This window comes from Limanda limanda, chromosome 12 (genome assembly GCF_963576545.1).
Source record: "Limanda limanda chromosome 12, fLimLim1.1, whole genome shotgun sequence".
In the NCBI taxonomy this organism is placed as follows: domain Eukaryota; kingdom Metazoa; phylum Chordata; class Actinopteri; order Pleuronectiformes; family Pleuronectidae; genus Limanda; species Limanda limanda.
This window is the reverse complement of record NC_083647.1, coordinates 23,870,819-23,886,923: the sequence shown is the minus strand read 5'-3', so window position 1 is coordinate 23,886,923 and position 16,105 is coordinate 23,870,819. Positions and strand designations below refer to the sequence as shown.

At 44.1% G+C, this 16,105-nt stretch overlaps 1 protein-coding gene across 1 annotated transcript; it reads left to right on the top strand.

Moving 5' to 3' along the window:
- Positions 1-5,469: 5,469 nt before the first annotated feature.
- Positions 5,470-12,144, top strand: LOC133015049 (E3 ubiquitin/ISG15 ligase TRIM25-like). The gene is made up of 2 exons (XM_061082185.1): positions 5,470-7,137; positions 9,885-12,144. The coding sequence occupies exons 1-2, from the start codon at positions 5,470-5,472 to the stop codon at positions 11,562-11,564; spliced, it is 3,348 nt and encodes a 1,115-aa protein (XP_060938168.1). The 3' UTR covers positions 11,565-12,144.
- The last annotated feature ends 3,961 nt before the right edge of the window (positions 12,145-16,105 follow it).

Genomic DNA, 16,105 nt, shown 5'->3' with positions numbered 1-16,105 from the left:
ATAAGGAGCAATAAGCTGGATCTCCTGGGACCAATGAGCCTCCGGTTGTGGATGCGTGACCGCGTCATCGCCGTCTCTCCTGTGGTTTGCTCAGCTCTGCTTCTCCATCCGTTTCTTATTATGACAGCGGGGGGGGGGGTTTAGCTTTCAGCTGACTCAGGTTGCGCTCTGCCTCATTGGGTCGTATCTGCTCGTCAACAAAGGGCCGGGGGGGCGTCGCAGCACGAGTCCTGATCAAAGGGGTTTGACCGTCAGTGAACCGGCGACTTCGGCCAAGGCCGGGCGAGCAGCGAGATCTGTTTAAACTCAGGCTGACACTTCTGTGAGAGAGGATACAGTAGCTGAGCTGTATGCATAAAATCTGACTTCCTCATTTAATCCCCCCCCACCCCCCCTGCTCGTTTCTTCTTTTTCATTTTTTTTCCTGATATGCAAAGTGCCTCTGTCACAGCTCCGGCTCCGCGAGGTTTCGCCTCGTCTGCCGTTAGCTTTAATGCGACATGACAGATGAGTCAAATATCAACTCGCGTCTAATGTGAAATCTCAGAGGTGGAATAAAAATCTGCTTGCTCAACAGGTACGGCAGTCAACATCAGGACATCTCCAAACATGAAGTCAGGTTGTGACGGGAGAGAACGTCTCGCCCACATGCAAGTTACACAGATTCAAACTCAAGGTATAAAACACGAGCCTGAGAAGTTAAAATAGTAAAACCTGAGTTTAAAAGGTCAATTCTAACTTAAAGGTAAAACTGTTTAAGATTTGAAATTGAATATAAAATAATCCTAATGATGTTTTCACTAAACTTGTGTGTTTCATCTAAATTGTTGTTTCCTTTACCCTGGAATGGGCCCTTTATATTTAAATACTTTATATTTACATCAGGAGCGGCTCCTCTCTACGGAGGCGGCCATGTTTTTTTTACAGTAGCCCAGACTGGACAAACTAAACCTTTTGAGTTTTTATGACGACTGAAGCTGCCACAGGTTCTCTCTCATGTTTGAGAAAGAAATTATGTTTTAATTAAATGATTTAGTCCACAGGCCCTTGGGTAGACTTAATATCTCCGTCCAGAGGAGAACACAAAAACTAAAAAACTTTAAACAAGCATGAAGGGCCAGTAGGTGGCGATAAAGTCTACATCAACGACCCGTCAGAAACCTGAGCTTTACAAAATCTGCACTCTGAAAACGTTTTTTTTTTGCAAAATATCCACATTAGTAAGGAGAGTGGATCAAGCTGCGGTGAAGGTTCCTGAGATCTTATCCACTGGTTCACCTGCAGGCGCTGGGAGACGTGCTTGCTCAAAGGCATTTCAGCAGTGTGGCTCGATAACAAAAGTTGCCTGGTTTTTCTCAGCCATGGATTTAAAGAACACTTAGACTTTCAGCAGGTGTAGCAGTCGGCCAGGGGTGTTATGTTATATAAGCAGTGATTCGAGGAATTCAATGCACAACGCAAACAACCAACTGAGGCAACATGAGCTGGAGGATCTTGAAATATGAGCTCTGACATACTTTGGTTGAACAACTGTTTCTGTGCCTAATTTAATTTATCAGTTTATTTAATAGGGGCCATGCACGACACCTCCACCGGGCTGGAGTTCGCTCTGTGGATAATGATTCATGATACTCACCCTAACTGCAATTATCATATTATATTATAGGTGCATGTGAAATAACATGATTAAGCTATTTGACAAGTTAAAGAGAAATATATAACTTACTGCAATTTTTGAAGTCATTAGATAATTAAAGTAATTTATAAGACAAATGCAAGGATGTTAAAACTTTATGAATAATTTACACAGCAGGATCACTCCTGGTGTTGCTGATGGATGTTCAGCTGTGCAACGACACAAAATACTAAATTAGAAATCTATTATAAGTGTAAAAAAGGAAAATGTATTTCTTCACCAAACAGTCGTGGCACATGTGGCAGGACGTCACATTCCAGGTGGAAAACACTGAGATCACATGGACTCTGTTAATTCGGTTTGTAGATAATTATGTTTATTAAAATGTGACCATATATCATAAGCACTGTTCATAGTGTATCTTTTATTTGTTTATTCAGCCTCCAGGCATAAAAGTGTTCACGCCCGACCGGATCACCTCATGAGATCTGAAGTGTGAAAGATTCTGAGGAAAACTTTCAAACAGACACTTAGATAAACTGAAGAACATTGTTCAAAATCAAAGCGATTCTCGCCTGAAAAATATCTGAATTTAATAAAGGGTTTGGTCAGATGCACAAGGATCTGTCATGTTTCTGTTTATCCAAATGCAGCCCATCGATCCTGGGGCGGTTTGGGGGAAAGGATTCTCGTTTCCTTCGGGTTACGTTTTCGTCTTTGTGCGTTTGTGTGTCAGAAAATGATCCATTATTTGTGAGACAGGATTCCTCAGAGAATAATTAATGGATCTGGATGAAAAAATAGAACACATAAACTGGTATGTATGCCTGTGAAATTTGGTGCAGCTTTAATTTGAGCCGTGAAGGAGCTCTTCACCCTTTGAGTGACATTCTAGGTGCATGTGTTGCATTTATTACATTTTTGTGTGTGCTCTCTACTTGCCCTAGGATTTGAACCTGCAACCCACCCAGTAGCACAACGCCCACGTTCTCCCCCCTCAGGTTCATGTGCCCTGGTTAAACGATCCAGTGCTATTTGCAGCTCAGTTCATTCCCACTGTCAGCCACAGTAAATGGGAATACATCGGCCCAGGGATGATGAGGGCGCACAAAGGGGAGAGTGAGGGGCGGCTGAGAGGAGGCCAGACCTGACTCAGCTGGATCCTCAGTGACACAGACTCCTGGAAGTGGGTCAAACACACACACCTCCGCCCCGGACCACCCAGACAGTCAGAGGCTATTAATTCAAAAATCGCGAATGAGCAAAGCGGCATATGACTCGCAAATTATCATAATATGTAAATGAAAATCGAGTAATTATGGTGGGCCATAGAGGCGCCCGCTGTTTTGAGCCAGTTTTGCCTTAATGTCGACATTAGCTCGGTGCGGTATGGCCCCCAGCACACGATAATAATGATGATAAATAATTCTCCCACGGTAGAGCCGAAAATACTCCTCCTCCGGCAATTCTAAAACAGGTAACAGACTCAGCTGCTAATCCTTTAAATGTGAGGAAGAGATGCTTATACATATTCATGCACATTATTGCACTGCTGCAGCCCGACCTGACAGGGGAGCTTATTAAATTCTGCTTCTTTAAAACCAGCGTGACATTCAGGAGTCTAAATCCTGCCCCAGCCTTGTTAGCTCGTGTAAATAGCAGCGATGTGGGGGAGTCGCAACACCGCGCCCCCCCGACGCACCGAGCCAAATGAAGATATGTTTTGGCATTTTCACCTGGAACGATCAGTCAAAACACAGCAGGGAGGTTGCACTTGTATGCATGACAATCAGCCAGGAAACACTTATAACAAAAGCACCGCGGGCTCCTGCCAGCTGAGCAGTAAACAGCGAAACGGTGATGTAACAACAGTGTTGGGATGAAAACGCAGATGAACGACGGAAAATCTGTAAAAGGAGACGTCAATTCATAAAAAAGAATCAAAAAAATACACCTGGAAAGTGAAAGGGATTTGAAACTACGTGGACTTGTGCCTGTCCTGGGAGAGGGATCCCTCACATGTGGCTCTCTGAGGTTTCTGGGTAGTTTTACCCTTGATTGATGGACACTACAGACTCTCCTCACTGTCCTGAGACAGATGTGATGCTTCTCGTGCCGATCCGATCCTCAAAGGTCCCGTACGAGCCGCAGATGTTCAAACCCATGACAGTGCAGTTGTGCGTCCCATCAGTCTGCTTCCTGTCAACTACCTTATCAGGCAGGGCACTCAAAGGCCCAGATTGTGAAACTAATAAAGTGTAATGACACGTCTTATAACGAGGAGACACTTCCTCCGGGCACTTCATATATTATGCAAATCTGCAGGCGGATAAAGTGCCGTGAGGTTGAGAGCGACCGGGGAACAACATCGCCGCTGTTTGCACTTTCATCCCCTTGATGCCACTGCTGAGCGTCTCCAAGAGAAAATAATGACAAAGAAAAACCGGAGCTAAACGCGTCTTATTAACTCTCATTACTTTCACCTTCACCTGTGACAAGTCGCTGCTGTGTATTTGTTTGGTTCTAAGTTGGGTCAGCGAGGGTCGAACGAGCACAGATAGAGACGATGATGATGCCGAGGTGCGTCAAAGGAAGGAAGAGCCCTCTGCACAAATAAATCTCTGCATGCCCGGCGAGTGTCTTCAGAGGGAAGTAATGAACACATTCACCAAGACTTCTGCCTCATTCTTCCGCTCCGCAAGGTCAAAAGGCTTTGTAGAGCCTGTGGGGATCTTCAGATTGCAACTGTACTCTTTAAAACCGCCACTCACTGGGGACTGTGACATCCAAACAGAGGCAGCGAGCACTTCAGGGTCCCTCGCTCGTCGCAAACGAAGGCAAGCGTTTAAAGTTCCCTTCGCTTTGCACGGGAAACAATGGCTCTGAGAAACGCTTACACCGAGTCGAGCTAAATCACATATTCACATAATTCAAGAGCAATTATGTAAGTATAAAGTGCAGAGGGAGGGACGTGGTAACTTGAGGGTATGACAGGGTGATAGAAAGTTCAGATTTTTCAAATGCGGCTTCTTAGAAAGACAAAGCAACCCAACTTGGCGACCCGGGGGACTGGTTGTACAGCTGCAGGTCTCAGGTCTGTGTGTCAGGACATCTCTCATGCAAAAGCCCGGTGATCACAGGGAGAAATGTCCTGTGAATTGATAAAGAGGACGTGTTGATTCCACTGCAGCTGCTCTTCAGCGCTGGAGCGTAACGCTGCTGCTGCTGTTCTCGCTCTGTTTGGGTTCAAACCGCCGTTTGTCTGAGGTCTATGTGTATGGGTTGTGTGTGACTACTGTTTACAAACCAACTTGTCCCTCGGGGACAGTAAAGACAACCTTAACCTTAACTTAACCTTTATCCTACTTTGTTAGTTTTTCATTCTTCTATGAGTGAATTTGAATTTGTTGCTTTTACAAGTTTTTCTTTGTTAGTTTTTGAGATGTGCTTAATAATTAAAGATGTGATTTATTATTATTAAATGCATCTATTTGATTTGACTGTAATTGTTCCTGTGTCTTGTGAATGAAGGAAAACACACCCTGCCTCTCACTTAAAGCTCCTCTTAACACCAGGTGAGAACAGGCCGCTGGGAAATGCAGTAAAACCTGAAACACCAACAACTTCTTCCTCAGACACAACCAGCTCCTCCCAGTCAGGACATGTCTGTGTCTCCTCCCTTCACAGGTGTGTCAGCGTAAGAACCAGTGAACAACAAGCTGTGAACTGTGGGAGATGAGTCACTGCAGGGTGTGAACGAGAGAGGGAGGAGCAGAGATCTGTATCTGTTCAGAGTAAGTGAAACTGTTCTACAGTCTCTGGCAGCAGCTGAAATGGCGCAGCAAGAAAATCAACTGGACAGAGAAATACTCTCCTGTCCCATCTGTCTGGATCTACTGAAGGATCCGGTGACTACTGTCTGTGGACACAGCTTCTGTAAGAGCTGTATTAACACCCACTGGGACAAAGAGGAGGAGAGAGGAAGCTACAGCTGCCCTCAGTGTAGACAGACCTTCACACCGAGGCCTGTCCTGGGGAAAAACACCATGTTAGCTGCTTTAGTGGAGGAGCTGAAGAAGACTGGACTCCAAGCTGCTCCTGCTGATCACTGCTATGCTGGACCTGAAGATGTGGCCTGTGATGTCTGCACTGGGAGAAAATGGAAAGCTCTCAAGTCCTGTTTGGTTTGTTTGGCCTCTTATTGTGAAAAACATCTCCAGCGTCATCTTCAGTCACCTCCATTGAAGAAGCACAAGCTGGTGGAGCCCTCGGAGAAGCTCCAGGAGAACATCTGCTCTCGTCACGACGAGGTGATGAAGATGTTCTGCCGCACTGATCAGCAGTGTATCTGTTATCTCTGCTCTGTGGATGAACATAAAGGCCACGACACAGTGTCAGCTGCAGCAGAAAGGACTGAGAGGCAGAGAGAGCTCGGGCTGAGGAGACAAACAATCCAGCAGAGAGTCCAGGACACCGAGAAAGACGTGAAGCTGCTTCAACAGGAGGAGGAGGCCGTCAATGGCTCTGCTGATAAAGCAGTGGAGGACAGTGAGGAGATCTTCACTGAGCTGATCCGTCTGCTGGAGAAAAGAAGCTCTGATGTGAAGCAGCAGATCAGATCCCAGCAGGAAACTGAAGTGAGTCGAGTCAGAGAGCTTCAGGAGAGACTGGAGCAGGAGATCACTGAGCTGAAGAGGAAAGACCATGAACTGAAACAGCTCTCAGACACAGATGATCACAACCAGTTTCTAAACAACTACCCCTCACTGTCACCACTCAGTGGATCTACACACTCATCCAGCATCAGGATCCGTCCTCTGAGGTACTTTGAGGACGTGACAGCAGCTGTGTCACAGGTCAGAGGTCGACTACAGGACATTCTGAGTGAGACAAGGACAAAGATTTTACAGATTGTGTCTCAAGTGGATGTTTTACTGCGAAAACCAGAGCCAGAGACCAGAGCTGACTTCTTAAAATATTCACAGGAAATCACACTGGATCCAAACACAGCAAACAGACGTCTATTATTATCTGAGGGAAACAGAAAAGTAACATGTATGAGAGAAGAACAGTCTTATTCTAATCACCCAGACAGATTCACTGATTGGCGTCAGGTCCTGAGTAGAGAGAGTCTGACTGGACGTTGTTACTGGGAGGTGGAGGTGATGGTGGGGTGGTTGGGGGGAGTTGGTGTAGCAGTGGCATACAAGAATATCAGCAGAGAAGGAGACTCACATGAATGTAGATTTGGATTCAATAATAAATCTTGGTCATTATCTTGTGGTAGAAACAGTTATAGCTTTGATTATAACAGCATCACGACTCCAGTGTCAGGTCCTGTGTCCTCCAGAGTCGGAGTTTACCTGGATCACAGTGCAGGTGTTCTGTCCTTCTACAGAGTCTCTGACACCATGACTCTCCTCCACAGAGTCCAGACCACATTCACTCAGCCTCTCTATGCTGGAGTTTGGGTTTATCCTGGATATTCAGCTGAGTTCTGTAAACTCAAATAGACTTGAGTCATTAAAAGCAGTGATTTAGATTCTGTGTGTAAATCTTTAACTTCTTTTGTCTCCATGTTTGTTGATCAAAGTTCGTCGTGGTGACGTTTCTTCTCTGCACAGAGATCAGCTGTTAATCAAACACTGACCTTCCTTTATCACACATATTTAGTTCTCACTTTGTAAAAGACAGAAATCTATAATTACACTGACATGAATGTGTTTGGAAAAACTGATGTTGCTGTTGTTTTCTATATTAATGTAGAAATCAGGTTGTGTGATGTTTTAGAAACTGTGTTGATCCTGATTAGTGCTGCAAAGGGGCGGAACATTTCCGGAAACTTTCTGGAAACTTTCCATGGGAAATTAAGCTCAGGAATTTGGGAGATTTTTACACTTTTTTTGCAGAAGTTAGTCTTTAACAGGGAACTTAAACGAAGTTGAAAACCAGACGAGGTGAGCCGAGCTCAGCTGGAGCCTGGATGCAGCTGGTTAGGAACATTGTCTGCCAGAAAATAAACCTATGACTTTGTGTTGTTGTTGAACGTCTTTGTCATTACTTAGCATGTTGATTACTTGTTACACTGAAGCCATGTTCATGTTAATACCAAGTTCATTTGTATACAATAGGCTAACTTTTTACAGCCGTGAGAAACGGATGTATGTACAGTTGCAATCAGAAATATTCAACCCCCCCCAAAGATTTTAAGGATTTATCAATAAAAAATTTTCAAAGAGCAAGATTCTGCTTCGGATGACTTCTTTATGAGTTGAGTGAAACAGAAAATCAACACAGAAAATGCATGATGTAGTATTTCTGTAACAGTATATTTTATTAAGATATAATATATAATATTGTTTTTAATGCACTCAAGCTGCATCACTGTGCAAACGCTGGGCACTTTAAAGGTATAGACTACTGCAACTGTGGCTTCTGATTGGCCCCAAATTCAGTCTCCAGCAGGACAAGACCCCCAACATGAAGTCCAAGTCCTGAAGATCGATCTGTAGAGATTCCCGGGGCCTGTTGACACTCACGCTTCATGTTATTGAAATGTGCGAGGTCCATTCTTCTTCTTGTTTCCTCTCCTGAACGCTTCATGAACTCAGACTGAACTTCCACCGTCTTCAAACATGCAGAGGTTTATCGCTGCACCTTTTGTTTCTCCCACAGCAGCCTCCATGGGCGCCGCCCTCCTCCCTGTGGATTAACAACAATAGAGGTAAATAACCTTTGGCTCAGAAAAACATCAAATCAAGACGTATCTATAATGATGGTATCTGGAAACACATGCGCTGTCCCAGTGGCTGGAGAATCACTACACTGCTCATAACTCAGACTATAATTGTATTTTGCAGGGGGGGGGGGCTTTGCTTTCATTTCTCCTGTTAAAACCACATTCGACATGCCAGTGGATCCTTAAGGGATTTAAACAACTTCACTATGAAGAGGATATTAACTATTCTGTGGATTTGATGGCTGTGACACTGTAATGAGCCCGATTGTTGCCGACAAATTGACGACTGTTCTCTTCTGTCCCGGAGCAGTTTGAAGCAGACTGAGGGTTCACAGGACATCTGTAATATTCTGCTGACAATGACGTGACACCAGCTAATTCACTGCTCATCAGGAAATCCCTCAGCAAGCGTCACTCCTTTTGCTTTCAGAAGATACACTCAGTTGTACAGTTATTCCGTTTCCTCGTTTTATTCTGCAGGACGAATCACCTGCTGAGGAAAGTGTTACGGTTTCCTCCCCGAAAACTAAAGCTTCACCACCTCCTGCGGCAACATGAAGTCCGACTAATAGAAGTTCACATCAATGCTTATCTACGGAAACGGCCCGATTTCTGACAGCTATAACCAGAGCAGCAAAAAAATTCCCCGATGCTGCGTCTAAAAAAAACGCTGACTTACAGTAATTAAGCTGTTATTTAGAATGACACGCTGAAGGACAAAGCGACCCAACTTGGGGACCGGGGGGACTGTTCGTACAGCTGCAGGTCTCAGGTCTGTGTGTCAGGACATCTCACATGGAAAACCCTGGTGATCACAGGGAGAAATGTCCTGTACATTGATAAAGAGGACGTGTTGATTCCACTGCAGCTGCTCTTCAGCGCTGGAACGTAACGCTGCTGCTGCCGTCCTCGCTCTGTTTGGGTTCGAACCGCCGTTTGTCTGAGGTCTATGTGTATGGGTTGTGTGTGACTACTGTTTACAAACCAACTTGTCCTTCGGGGACAGTAAAGACAACCTTAACCTTAACTTTACCTTTATCCTACTTTGTTAGTTTTTCATTCTTCTATGAGTGAGTTTGTATTTGTTGCTTTTACGAGTTTTTCTTTGTTCATTTTGAGATGTGCTTTATAAATAAAGATGTGATTTATTATTATTAAATGCATCTGTTTGATTTGACTGTAATTGTTCCTGTGTGTTGTGAATGAAGGATAACACACCCTGCCGCTCATTGAATCTCCTCTTAACACCAGGTGAGAACAGGTCGCTGGGGAATGCAGTAAAACCTGAAACACCAACAACTTCTTCCTCAAACACAAGCAGCTCCTCCCAGTCAGGACATGTCTGTGTCTCCTCCCTTCACAGGTGTGTCAGTGTAAGAACCAGTGAACAACAAGCTGGGAACTGTGGGAGATGAGTCACTGCAGGGAGTGAACGAGAGGGGGAGGAGCAGAGATCTGTATCTGTTCAGAGGAAGTGAATGTGTTCTACAGTCACTGGCAGCAGCTGAAATGGCGCAGCAAGAAAATCAACTGGACAGAGAAATACTCTCCTGTCCGATCTGTCTGGATCTACTGAAGGATCCGGTGACTACTGGCTGTGGACACAGCTACTGTAAGAGCTGTATTAACACCCACTGGGACGAAGGGGAGGAGAGAGGAAGCTACAGCTGTCCTCAGTGTAGAGAGACCTTCACACCGAGGCCTGTCCTGGGGAAAAACACCATGTTAGCTGCTTTAGTGGAGGAGCTGAAGAAGACTGGACTCCAAGCTGCTCCTGCTGATCACTGCTATGCTGGACCTGAAGATGTGGCCTGCGATGTCTGCACTGGGAGAAAACTGAAAGCTCTCAAGTCCTGTTTGGTTTGTTTGGACTCTTATTGTGAAAAACACCTCCAGCGTCATCTTCAGTCACCTCCATTGAAGAAGCACAAGCTGGTGGAGCCCTCGGAGAAGCTCCAGGAGAACCTCTGCTCTCGTCACGACGAGGTGATGAAGATGTTCTGCCGCACTGATCAGCAGTGTATCTGTTATCTCTGCTCTGTGGAGGAACATAAAGGCCACGACATAGTGACAGCTGCAGCAGAAAGGACTGAGAGGCAGAGAGAGCTCGGGCTGAGGAGACAAGCAATCCAGCAGAGAGTCCAGGACACAGAGAAAGACGTGAAGCTGCTTCAACAGGAGGAGGAGGCTGTCAATGGCTCTGCTGATAAAGCAGTGGAGGACAGTGAGGAGATCTTCACTGAGTTGATCCGTCTGCTGGAGAAAAGAAGCTCTGATGTGAAGCAGCAGATCAGATCCCAGCAGGAAACTGAAGTGAGTCGAGTCAGAGAGCTTCAGGAGAGACTGGAGCAGGAGATCACTGAGCTGAAGAGGAAAGACCATGAACTGAAGCAGCTCTCAGACACAGAGGATCACAACCAGTTTCTACACAACTACCCCTCACTGTCACCACTCAGTGAGTCTACACACTCATCCAGCATCAGGATCCGTCCTCTGAGGAACTTTGAGGACGTGACAGCAGCTGTGTCAAAGGTCAGAGGTCAACTACAGGACATTCTGAGTGAGACAGAGACAGAGATTTTACAGATTGTGTCTCAAGTGGATGTTTTACTGCGACAACCAGAGCCAGAGACCAGAGCTGACTTCTTAAAATATTCACAGGAAATCACAATGGATCCAAACACAGCATACAAACGTCTGTTATTATCTGAGGGAAACAGAAAAGTAACACATATAAGTCAAGGACAGTCTTATTCTGATCACCCAGACAGATTCACTGATTGGCTTCAGGTCCTGAGTAGAGAGAGTCTGACTGGTCGTTGTTACTGGGAGGTGAAGGTGGGGGCGCAGTGGTTTTGGCGAGTTGATATAGCAGTCACATACAAGAATATCAGAAGATCAGGAAACTCACATGAATGTAGATTTGGATTCAATGATAAATCTTGGTTGTTATCTTGTGATATAAACAGTTATCACTTTGATTACAACAGCATCACGACTCCAGTGTCAGGTCCTGTGTCCTCCAGAGTAGGAGTGTACCTGGATCACAGTGCAGGTGTTCTGTCCTTCTACAGCGTCTCTGACACCATGACTCTCCTCCACAGAGTCCAGACCACATTCACTCAGCCGCTCTATGCTGGAGTTAGGCTTTATCTTGGAACCACAGCTGAGTTCTGTAAACTCAAATAGACTCAAGTCATTAAAAGCAGTGATTTAGTTTCTGTGTGTTAATCTTTAACTTCTTTTGTCTCCATGTTTGTTGATCAAAGTTCGTCGTGGTGACGTTTCTGCTCTGCACAGAGATCAGCTGTCAATAAAACACAGGCCTTCCTTTATCACACATATTTAGTTCTCACATTGTAAAGACAGAAATCTATAAATACACTGACATGAATTTGTTTGAAAGAACTAATGTTGCTGTTGTTTTCTAAATCAATGTAAAATCAGGTTGTGTGATGTTTTAGAACCTGTGTTGATCCTGATTAGTGTTGCAAAGGGGCGGAACATTACCGGAAACTTTCTGGAAACTTTCCATGGGAAGTTAAGCTCAGGAATTAGGAAGATTTTTACACTCTTTTTTTTACAGAAGTTAGTCTTTAACAGGGAACTTAAAGGAAGTTGAATACCAGACGAGGCGAGCCGAGCTCAGCTGGAGCCTGGATGCAGTGAGTTGGGAACATTGTCTGCCAGAAAAGAAAACCTATGACTTTATGTTGTTGTTGAACGTGTCTGTCATTACCTAGCATGTTGATAACTTGTTACACTGGAGCCATGTTCATGTTAATACCAAGTTCATTTGCAAACAGTAGGCTAACTTTTTACAGTCGTGAGAGAAGTATGTATGTACAGTTGCAATAAAGTTTTTTCAAAGAGCAAGATTCTGCTTCGGATTAATTCTTTATGAAATGAGCTATACAGAAAATCAACACAGAAAATGCATGATGTAGTATTTGTGTTGTTGTGCAATAATGGTTAGGAATGATACCATAAGCTGTTGTGCCTTTAGGCGTTCAATAAATTTGGTTATCAAAAATATAAAAATAAAACATTAATATTTAAAATATTAAAAATTAAATCATAACTTTAGTTTGACTAAGTTCTCGCGGGGCACCACCCTTCATAGAAGGGAAAAGATAGCCAATTTATTGATCAAGATTATGGGGAGGCCTGCCCGGGGGACTGGTCGTACAGCTGCAGGTCTCAGGTCTGTGTGTCAGGACGTCTCACATGGAAAACCCCGGTGATCACAGGGAGAAATGTCCTGTACATTGATAAAGAGGACGTGTTGATTCCACTGCAGCTGCTCTTCATCGCTGGAGCGTAACACTGCTGCTGCCATCCTCGCTCTGTTTGGGTTCGAAACCGCCGTTTGTCTGAGGTCTATGTGTATGGGTTGTGTGTGACTACTGTTTACAAACCAACTTGTCTTTCGGGGACAATAAGACGACCTTAACCTTAACTTAACCTTTATCCTACTTTGTTAGTTTTTCATTCTTCTATGAGTGAATTTGAATTTGTTGCTTTTACGAGTTTTTCTTTGTTCGTTTTTGAGATGTGCTTTATAATTAAAGATGTGATTTATTATTATTAAATGCATCTATTTGATTTGACAGTAATTGTTCCTGTGTGTTGTGAATGAAGTGTTGTGCAATAGGAGTAGACTTGAAATTGGCTAATTATTAATAATCATGAAATATGATTATTAAAATAAAAATTATCTATCAAAAATAATTAAATTATTAATTGAAGATGATCAGTAATCAAATAACAACAAAACCACTAATGAGAAAATAGGAATGATCAATTAGAAAGTACAAGCTATCAATTAACAATGATAAGGTTATCAACCAAGAATAATGAAAATAATTAGTCAAAAACAATAAAATTATCAATTTAAGAATAATACTATCTATATTAATAATTGAGAAAGGGGGGCACCACCCTGGTTTCCCAGGGACCAACGATGTCAAGCTATAATTATCAGTCTCATGATGATAAATGTCAAATTAATAATGTCAATATTTTAATATTAACGATTACTTAATAAACAGTGAAGGCTTCTAAGTTCGAGCACAGGCAATCATAATCCAGCTGCAATCACATACATATGCACAAATAATCACAGACTACAGATACTTTAATTACAAAAGTATTTATTAAAAAGGGGAAATAAAGTTATAATGTTATTCAATGATTTATCATTTTAACAAGCTCCGATATTTCAAAGATAAACACAGCAGCAGCACTTATCACAATTCAGAAAATACATGTAACCTCTGGTCCATCTATGTGTCTCTGTGTGTGTGTATCTGTCTGTGTCTATCAATGTGTGTGTGTGTGTGTGTGTGTGTGTGTGTGTGTGTGTGTGTGTGTGTGTGTGTGTGTGTGTGTGTGTGTGTGTGTGTGTGCGAGAGAGAGAGAAAAAGAAGGGGCGTGGCGATGACGCGTAGTGACATCACATCTAAGATGGAGGCCGATCATGATTCGTGGAATCAAGGCCTAAAAACTCTCAAAATGGCGGATTGACTACAAAACAAGATGGCGGAGCCGTTATGAATTTAGAGCCAGGATGGGAGGAGAGAGAGAGCGGAGGCGTGGCAATAATAGACTCAAAATGGTGGGTTAACTTGCGTTATTCAAGATGGAGTCTATGTTAATGACACCATGTGGCCGGAGCGCACACTGGTGGTCGTCACATGAATTACACAAAGGAAATTTTAGACAAAGAGAATTCTTATCTCTGCTTGGCTTTGGGGGCCGAATGGTTTCCAGATGTGTTCAGCCTCTCTAAGCATAGATTTAACTATGTGACATGACCTACAGGTCAGAAGTGTGTATAGGTCGGTTTAGAAGGAGAGAGAGAGAGAGAGAGAGAGAAAACATGTAAGGAGAGTTCAAAGAAGCTCTTAAAAATACGCCTGAGATGAGTTAACAGTGATTCACCCCTCAGCTCTCAAGCGAACGTTGTGGGCCGAGGTTCTGATCGGTGAAATCACTGCAGACTCACACAGACGTTAACAGTGCGGGCGGAGGCGCTTCTCGCGGCCCTATTTACTGTAACACAAAACATTGCGATCAAACCGGAAACCGGAAGTAGCGGCTCGGAGTAGTGGCCGGCTAAAACAATGGAACACGGAAGTTCCATCAACAAAATACACTCAAGTATTAAATCAACACGCTACATATTAAAACTAACATCTGCCCAGACAACATAAGCCTCTTACTGTGACCGTGATTTCGTGGGTTGCATGCGCCTTGGCGCGAATCCCCGGAGGTTCAGTGAATCGCTTGAAGTTTCTCAGGCGGGCTCTCGTGAGCACCGCAGCTGGGCCGGAGCCGATCCGTCGTGCTCCGTGGCGAGATGAGGTTTCGTCTTCTTCTGCAGCAGCGGAGATCGTGCTGCCTCACAGGGACGTGCGGGTTTGTAGCCGTTGTAGATCGTGTGGAGAAAGCATAAAAGTAAAGTCCGTGTGGAAAAGGAAACAGTCTGAGATCGTCCAGCGAGCAATTTCCTGTTTGGTCTTTCCAAGTTAAAACAGGAAAAGTCCTTTCCAAAATAAAACGTCAACTAAGGTAAAAGAAGAAATGAATGAAATGAATTGAAATGAATAAAACAAACGTCTTATCGCCTCCATTAGCTTACTGGGTTGACTATGAAGACCCCCGGGGGGGGGGGTCTAGTGGCAACGTCAGCATCGGAGGAAAGAGAGAAAGATTTCTGTGATTCCAGGGGTTTTGTATCCCTGGGAGGAGGCCAGCCTCCTTGGAGGAGGGGTCAGGGGTCAGTGTGGCCTGCGGCCAATGGAAAGGTCAGAAATCAAGTCTCAGGGAGCGGCTTGCAGTGGGGTCCTTCACAGGACCCAGGAAGTGATCTGCTGCCACATGGAGATAACAGCTCCATGCTGGATTTCTAATGTAAGGGGTTACCCGAGCCTGGCCTAAGGTTTTACGACTCTTTGTTCTAAGTCAGGACTCTACCCCAACAGTGCTTTATAATTAAAGATGTGATTTATTATTATTAAATGCATCTATTTGATTTGACAGTAATTGTTCCTGTGTGTTGTGAATGAAGGATAACACACCATGCCTCTCACTGAAAGCTCCTCTTAACACCAGGTGAGAACAGGCCGCTGGGGAATGCAGTAAAACCTGAAACACCAACAACTTCTTCCTCAAACACAACCAGCTCCTCCCAGTCAGGACATGTCTGTGTCTCCTCCCTTCACAGGTGTGTCAGTGTAAGAACTGTTAAGGCGTGTTTTTTATCCTATATAATGAGAGAAGCCGATCCAAGATTTGGTTCAATCAAATGTTTTATTTAAAGATACAATGAAAAGTTATTCATAGCTATGGACAATTATCACAGCCTATGCTAATTAAGTTAGCAGTAGGAAGATGAAAATGGCCCCGAACAGCAGGGGGTTGGTATAGTTATAACAGTAGATTTGATGTGATTGGTTATGAATATTTGGAGGGGAGTCACCCCAAATCACTTTGGATCTCCCTTATTGGTCCAGCCGCAGTCCCACGCCTCTTGTCACCGAATCCAGGAAGTGACAGGGAGCAGCTCTCCGTCATGCACCTACGCTACTCTACCGGTTGCTAGGGCAACTCTATCTACCCTGACAGTCTGATGTTGTCTCGTAATTCAGCCTTGAGTAGAAAGTGTCTTGCTCTAGCCATCTTGGCTGCACCAACTTAACCATAACAAAATACAGAATGAAATCAAC

Bases quoted from the DNA above. Each gene is read 5' to 3' on its own strand.
- LOC133015049 (XM_061082185.1), top strand. From the start codon at position 5,470: ATGGCGCAGCAAGAAAATCAACTGGACAGAGAAATACTCTCCTGTCCC. The intron at 7,138-9,884 runs AAACTCAAATAG...GCAGCAGCTGAA, and splicing joins GATATTCAGCTGAGTTCTGT to ATGGCGCAGCAAGAAAATCA.